This window comes from Sinocyclocheilus rhinocerous, unplaced genomic scaffold (assembly GCF_001515625.1).
Source record: "Sinocyclocheilus rhinocerous isolate Xijiao unplaced genomic scaffold, SAMN03320098_v1.1 scaffold2199, whole genome shotgun sequence".
NCBI classification, from domain to species: Eukaryota; Metazoa; Chordata; class Actinopteri; order Cypriniformes; family Cyprinidae; genus Sinocyclocheilus; species Sinocyclocheilus rhinocerous.
Genome location: NW_015659020.1, coordinates 1,041,203 through 1,048,589, shown reverse-complemented (window position 1 = coordinate 1,048,589; position 7,387 = coordinate 1,041,203). Strand labels below are relative to the sequence as shown.

The following is a 7,387-nucleotide window of genomic DNA, read 5'->3' as shown; positions in this document are numbered from 1 at the left end:
TATATATATATATATATATATATATATATATATATATATAAAATAAAGCATATTTTATTTTTATTTTAATATTCTAACTTTGTGCTTGACGAAGAAAAGCTTGTTTATAGTTCATAGTTGCACATTAACATATATACTGGTGTGTTACAGTATCTCTCCTGATGGGAGCACTCTAACACTTCTGAATATAAGGCCAGAAGACTCAGGAACATACACCTGCCTGGCTGTCAGCTCTGCTGGCCAAGAGAGCAAGATCTATACCTTGTTTGTACTGGGTGAGAGCAGCTGTCTTTCTATAGTGTTTTAGCAAACACAATACAAATCTGTTAAATAATTTCCATGCTTTTTGCACTACAGTTCCTCCCTCCATGAGTGGGGAGACCAGCGTCCCCCGTGAGGTGCACACCACTCAGCACAGTGTGGTCACACTGGAGTGCAAAGCCACTGGGACTCCTCAACCTCAAATCAGCTGGCTGAGGGACGGTCATCCTTTACTCCTGTCACCCCGTGTCCGCCTGCTTTCTGCAGATACTGTTCTTAGGTCAGTTTTGCACGCACAACAGATTACAATTTCTGATATTATAGATATAACATTAGATTGACGGTGTCCTGTATCCTGTGTCTGAACAGGATTGCACCAGTACAGCTGTCTGATTCTGGCATCTACACTTGTGTGGCTCGTAGCAGAGCTGGATCAGCTGAACTCAACTTTGACCTCCACGTGCAAGGTACAGCAGAGCCTTTTAATTGATTAATTTATGTAAACACGAATCAGTTAACAAATAATATATGAAAATAGAAACAACAAACCTGCAGGTTTTTAACCATTGCTGTTTGTCCCCCTCATCAGCTCCCCCTGCGGTTGAGCGCACAGAGCCGACTGAGCAGGTGGCCGTGGTCCAGGGCTCTTCGGTAACACTGACCTGTGAAGCCCGCGGTGTGCCTCCTCCAACTCTATCGTGGCTGAAGGATGGCCAACCGCTTTCACTGCACCGTAATCTTCTGCTGGATGGACAGGAAACCCGCTTCCTGCTCTCTGATGTGGGTCCCAGTGATGGAGGCCTCTACAGCTGTGTGGCGAGCAACCAGGCAGGAAGCAGTACCAAGACTTTCAACCTGACCGTGCTAGGTATTTGCATTTGAAAGCAATGTAAACATGAGAACTAAAGAAATTAGAGAAGGTTTTTTGAGTTTCTGAGACCCTTTTTTACATTTGCATTGGCTCGCAAACATTTTGTAATGGAAATCAGTGCTTTTATGAGAGAATGCAAAGTTTGTTGGGGTGGACACAATGCTTTTGCATGAGAATGCAAATGTTTTGCGAGAGAACACTGAGTTTCTCAGGTAAGAGCAATACCTTTGCCAGAGTATGTAAAGTTTCTTGGGGAAATGCAGTACTTCCCCATTTCATATTGTATATACTCTTAGGGATGTATAAAGGCATAGTATCTGATATAAGTATTAAATCTGAGGATGTATTTTTCCATATTAGAGCCCCCCAAGATCTCTGGCTCTTCATCCCCTGACGAGCAGCTGGTTGCAGTGGACAGTGTGCTGGAGCTGGAGTGTATCGCGACCGGTCTTCCCCCTCCAACCCTCAGCTGGCTGAAAGATGGGCGTCCACTACAGGACAGCATGGCAGTAATAGAGAGAGATGGGCAGCTGCTCAGAATCAACCAAGTTCAGGTGCTTTGAATTTGGTGCTTATTCAAATGAAGGTGTTTAGCTTGTTTGTAATAGGTTCGCATTTGTTTGTGGCTTTGTGGTTATACCAGTATGTTTTGAAATAGGTGGAGGATGCAGGTCTGTATACCTGTATTGCTAGTAGCCCAGCAGGAGAGGATGGTAGAAATCATTGGGTGCGCGTTCAGCGTGAGTATATGTGTGACAGTAAAGACTTTTATAATGTTACAGAAGATTTCTATTACAAATAAATGCTGCTATTTTGAACTTTCTATTCATCAAAGAATCCTGAAAAAATATATATCTCAGTTTCCACAAAAATATCAAGCAGCACAGCTGTTTTCAACATTGATAATAATAAGAAATGTTTCTTGAGCACCAAATTGACACCGTTCTCAAGGATCATGTGAGACTGAAGACTAGAGTATTGATGCTGAAAATTCAGCTTTGCCATTACAGGAATAAATTACATTTTAAAATATATGGTAAAATAGACAACACTGGAAAAAATGTCATATAAGGACCACAGTCATAACAGGTGAATCATTTGTCCGATCACTTTCAGTTCCACCCACTCTTCTCGGCTCTAATGACGTCAGAACTGTATCGGTTCCAGCTAAAGGTCACTTGACACTGGAATGTCAAACCAACAGTGACCCTCCACCAGAGACTGAGTGGTACAAGGATGATGTCAAACTACAGGCGAGTTGCTCAGTGTACTTTCTGGATGTATTTGTAACTTTACATTCACATATCACAATCACATTATTCTGTCTTTTCTGTCTCTCTCAGTTGGGAGGTCGAATTCAGTCCATTGCTGGTGGACAGTATTTGGAAATTCAAGATGTCCGGACCCAAGATAGTGGACAGTACAGCTGTGTGGTCACCAACATTGCTGGCAGCACCAGTCTGTTCTTCACTGTAGAGATTCTCTGTAAGTTTGTGTCATTGTCTCACTCTCATGTCGTTTCAAACTTGTGTGACTTTCTTGCATGGAACTCCATATACACGTAAGCATATACATTGCTGATCAAAAGTTTGGAGTTGGTAAGTTTTTTTATGTCTTTGAAAGAAGCCTCTTATGCTCAGCAAGACTGCATTTATTTGATTAAAAATGCAGCAAAATGTGAAATATTGTGAAATATTATTACCATTTAAAATAGCAGTTTTCCATTTGAATATATTTTAAAATGTAATTTATTCTTGTGATGGAAAATCTGAATTGTCATTACTTCCAGTCTTCAGTCACATAATCATTAGGAAATTATTCTAATTTGATGATTTGATGCTCAAGAAATATTTCTAATCATGATCAATGCTGAAAACATTTAGCTGCTTAATATTTTTTATAGAAACTGTGATACAATTACAGGATTATTTGATGAATAGGAAGTTCAAAAAACAGCATTGCTGTCACTTTTGATCAATTTAATAGATCCTTGCTGAAAAAAGGGTAACACGTTATTTTAAGGTGTACTTTTTTTACACGTTACATGTACTTACTATTATAATAACAATTAATTATGCATAATTACATACAAGTAACCCTAAGCCAAACCCTAATCCTAACCCTAACCATATAGTAAGTTGTTAATTAATATTACTCAGTACTTAAATGTATAACTACACTGTAACAAGGACACCTTAAAATAAAGTCTAACCAAAAAAAGTATTAAAATTCATATTGTCCCCCAAATGTTTGAACTTATATGAATGGTAATGACAGATTATATTTCAAATTCTTATGTTTTCACTGTATGGAAAAGAGTCCTGCAAAGCAAAACATCTCTTTTTTTATGTTCCACAAAAGAAAGTCAGTCCTAGACGTTTGGAACAACATGATGGTGTGCAAATTATGACCAAATTATGATTTTTTTTTTCATTTTTGGGTGAACTGGTCATTTAATGCTAAACATGATGTTGTTAATTCTCAATTAGTCAGTCTTTGGTTCAAAGGAAATAAACAGTTTATTGATTATGTTCACTTAGTGCCGCCGGTCATCAGAGAGGGCAGCTCACTGATCGTAGCACATGTCAATCAGGATGCAGTGTTGCCATGTGAGGTGGAGGGAGGGCCTTCCTCATCTGTCCTGTGGAGGAAAGATGGCGGTCCAGTCCCACTTCACCATGGCAGGTAAGTTTGAACCTCAAGCAATCAAATAAACAGCCGCTTTAATCCTGTCCTGAATTTATTGGATATCAAAGTGCCACCAACTAAATTCAATCTCTGCCTGCTCAAAGATTCACCTTGCTATCAGAAGGCTCTTTGCGCATTGCGTCAGTGCAGCTGTCCGACGCCGGGCGTTACTACTGCAGTGTATCAAATCCGGCAGGATCAGACCATCGCGGCATGGACCTTAAAGTCTACGGTACTGCAGAACACTTACACTTTCTTTAGGTTGCACTAAAGAGGCATAAAGACATTTTCACCAACCTCTTAAAAGAGTTCAGACTGGTTGCCAGGCTAATTCTTTCTTTTCTATCCTCATTTATCCTTTCAGTTGGGCCCTCGATCAGCCCTGGCCCCTTTAATGTGACGGTGGTCACAGGTCAGAGAGCAGTGTTGAGTTGTGAGAGCACTGGCATACCTGCTCCTCAGGTGAGCTGGAAAAGGAACGGCTCACCCCTCAATGTAGATCTTCAGTCTGGCGCTTACAGGTTTGAAGCGATATTTGAAATGATAAAAAAATATATATATTGTATTTATTTATTTTTGTTAGATTTGTTTTAATGTATAATATTATTTTTATTTCATATTTAATTTATTTGCTGACATACAGATTTAATTTAGTTAATGACAATTTATTTATAATAATGTAATATGTAATATATACTGGTGTAATTTTTAAGATTAGTATTTTGACTAAATGTTTTTATTTTGAAGGTTAATGTCTTCTGGCTCTCTGATCATTTCCTCACCGTCTGTTGAGGATGAGGGCTACTTTGAGTGCACAGTGACCAATGAGGTTGGAGAAGAGCGAAGGGTCATAGAGGTCATTCTGCAAGGTACTGTGTAACAGATTTGTGTATAATAAGAAATATAAAATACATATTCACACTCATATACTATAGCCCAAAACTGTTTGGAGACTTCTGCCACATTTACAAATGTCTTTTCGTTTATGTAATCAAATAGCAAAAAAGTGGCATTTATTATAATGAAAGGTAAAGTGTCCAAATGTTTTTGGGTGTAACTGTACATGTACTGTAGCATATTGTGAACTTGTACTGTCTGTGCATATTCATGAATTATTTTCATATTGTTTTTTTTCAGTTCCTCCTCTAATTAAAGATGATGTCAGCAGTGTTACAGCTGTTAAAATGTCCCCTGTCGTGTTGCCATGTCATGCCACGGGCCGTCCAGAGCCTGTCATCAGCTGGAACAAGAACTGGATGCAGCTGGGCGCTCGAGGGGGAAGTTACCGTGTGCTGCCCACAGGTGAATCTGAGACAAACTTCCACCATAAGCTACACGCTTCAGCTATTACTGATATTCCTAAACCTATGCTGTAGTAGATGATTTAACTGTAGTTGTTTCATTGTGTTGTAGGTGCACTGGAGATCTTGGCTGCAACACCTAGTCATGCTGGCAAATATACCTGCTCTGCCCGCAATTCTGTTGGAGTGGCTTACAAACACGTTACTCTTACTGTACAGGGTAAGATACAGACGTAATAGTGATATTATGTTGCTTGAAATCATCTTATGAATAATAAGCACATTTAGTATATGCAGTAAATAAAATACATGGTTTGGTTTGGGTTCTTAGAGCCCCCAGAGATCAGACCCATGGCAGAAGAAGTTCAGGTGGTGTTACATCACTCAGTGGTTCTACCCTGTGAAGTACAAGGATTCCCAAGACCCACCATTACATGGCAGCGAGAAGGTGTTCCTGTGGCGACAGGTTGGTTTGGTTGCAGCCTACCTGTAGTTGGATTAGTTACCAGTTTAAATTATAAAACAGGAAATATTAATAATATGACTGTGATTCAGAGATAATGTGTGACACAAGTGCTTATATTAGAAGACTTTCTGATAAAAGATCTAGCATACAGTATGTACTATGGCTGTGAATATGTTTAGGTCATAGACTGACAGTGCTCCCCAATGGAGCTTTGAAGTTTTCACGGGTCACTCTTGGAGATGCTGGAACATACCAGTGTTTAGCACAGAATGAAGCAGGAACAGCTATGGGAAGAACCAACCTCATTTTACAAGGTACGGCATGTTTATATGAGGAAGTCTGCCTATACAGTATCTCAAACTAAAGGTTCAGTTGCATATTCATCTCACTGTTTCGGTGACAGTTCCTCCGGTGTTGTCTGTGCCTCGTCTGGAGTACACAGCAGTTCTTGGCCAGCCGGTCAGTCTGGAGTGTACCGCGGACGGTCAGCCAAAGCCAGAAGTGACGTGGCACAGGGAGCGTAGGCCTGTTGTGGAGGGCACACACCTGAGACTGTTCTCTAACGGCACACTGCACATCACTGCCACTCAACGCAGCGATGCAGGAATCTACACCTGCTCAGCCCGAAACAACGCTGGTAGAGCCAGCCATGACATCAGAGTAATTCTGCAAAGTGAGTTCCAGATAATACCAAGAGAATCATTGTTTGGTAGGGGTCATCGGATGCCCATTTTCCACAAGTTGATATGATTCTTTAGGGTCTTAATGAAAAGTCTATAACATACTTTGGCTACAATTTCTCAATGGTAGTGTAAAACAACACCCTTTTAACCTGTCGAAAACAGCTATGTTTACAGCAAGCCGTTTTGGTACATTTCCCTTTAAATGCTAATGAGCTCTGCTCACCCCGCCCCTCTCTTCCGCGGGGTGATGCGCAGTTCTCTGAGAGACTAAACTTTAGCCGCATTCATCGTGAAACTTGCTAACTAGCACATTATTAGGAAAGGTGATTTGCAAAATTCATTAAAAAACTTACACACTTCTTCTGGAGGTGAAGCTGGATCACAAATTATTTGCACGAACATAGACGCATTTAGGTAGATCGGGGGTGCATTCCCTTCAAAAACAAAAGTAATCCACTACGTCTTCAGCAGCTCAGATTTCTGGAGTAAATGACAACTGCTATGTTCATCATTACATCCAACAACAAAACACCTCGATCGCTTAGGAGACATTGTTGTCTACACCTGCTCCGGCGGTGAAACAATGGCAGACTGTTGACAGCTCACTCAGGGCGGGTCTAAGGTAAGACGCCAGTGTCAATCAACTATCGGGGGAGTGGCTTGCCCTGTATGACGTCACACTGGCAGGAATCTGAGAACTGCTTGATTTGAGAAAGGGGTTTGAATTTATCGAGATTTTAAATAAACCACTGGGTGGATTTTTATCATTATAGGCTGGTTGTGTACACACACTGCCAACACACATTTCAGTTCAAACAACATGTAAAAGTGAATTTTGCATCCGATGACCCCTTTAAGTTATAAGGTCCCCCTCCCCACACTGGCAAATTATTATTTTTTAAATAATTAACTTTAACAACAATATATACTTAAAACAAGAAAAACAGACATTTTATCAATGTGGTGAAAACAAGAAGTATTAACATTATTGATTATACAACATTGAAGTCTATGCTATTGTAATAAAATATATAATAAGCCTTAATTATTAGAACATATTAATAATACATATTTACTAATGCACAAAAATGCAATAAATAATAAATCTTAACTGCTT

The 7,387-nt window shown here is 39.9% G+C and overlaps 1 protein-coding gene across 1 annotated transcript in view; it reads left to right on the top strand.

The window, feature by feature from the left end:
• hmcn2 (hemicentin 2) overlaps positions 1–7,387 on the top strand; it is an 86,131-nt gene that overhangs the window by 59,059 nt on the left and 19,685 nt on the right. The window contains exons 45-61 of the mRNA XM_016531809.1: positions 151–275; positions 358–541; positions 631–728; positions 851–1,129; positions 1,493–1,686; positions 1,791–1,872; positions 2,249–2,385; positions 2,476–2,617; positions 3,673–3,817; positions 3,925–4,052; positions 4,185–4,341; positions 4,568–4,689; positions 4,958–5,122; positions 5,234–5,341; positions 5,453–5,587; positions 5,767–5,901; positions 5,991–6,260. Of these exons, the coding sequence (XP_016387295.1) occupies positions 151–275; positions 358–541; positions 631–728; positions 851–1,129; positions 1,493–1,686; positions 1,791–1,872; positions 2,249–2,385; positions 2,476–2,617; positions 3,673–3,817; positions 3,925–4,052; positions 4,185–4,341; positions 4,568–4,689; positions 4,958–5,122; positions 5,234–5,341; positions 5,453–5,587; positions 5,767–5,901; positions 5,991–6,260 (2,606 nt within the window). The remainder of the gene's footprint in view (positions 1–150; positions 276–357; positions 542–630; positions 729–850; positions 1,130–1,492; positions 1,687–1,790; positions 1,873–2,248; positions 2,386–2,475; positions 2,618–3,672; positions 3,818–3,924; positions 4,053–4,184; positions 4,342–4,567; positions 4,690–4,957; positions 5,123–5,233; positions 5,342–5,452; positions 5,588–5,766; positions 5,902–5,990; positions 6,261–7,387) is intronic.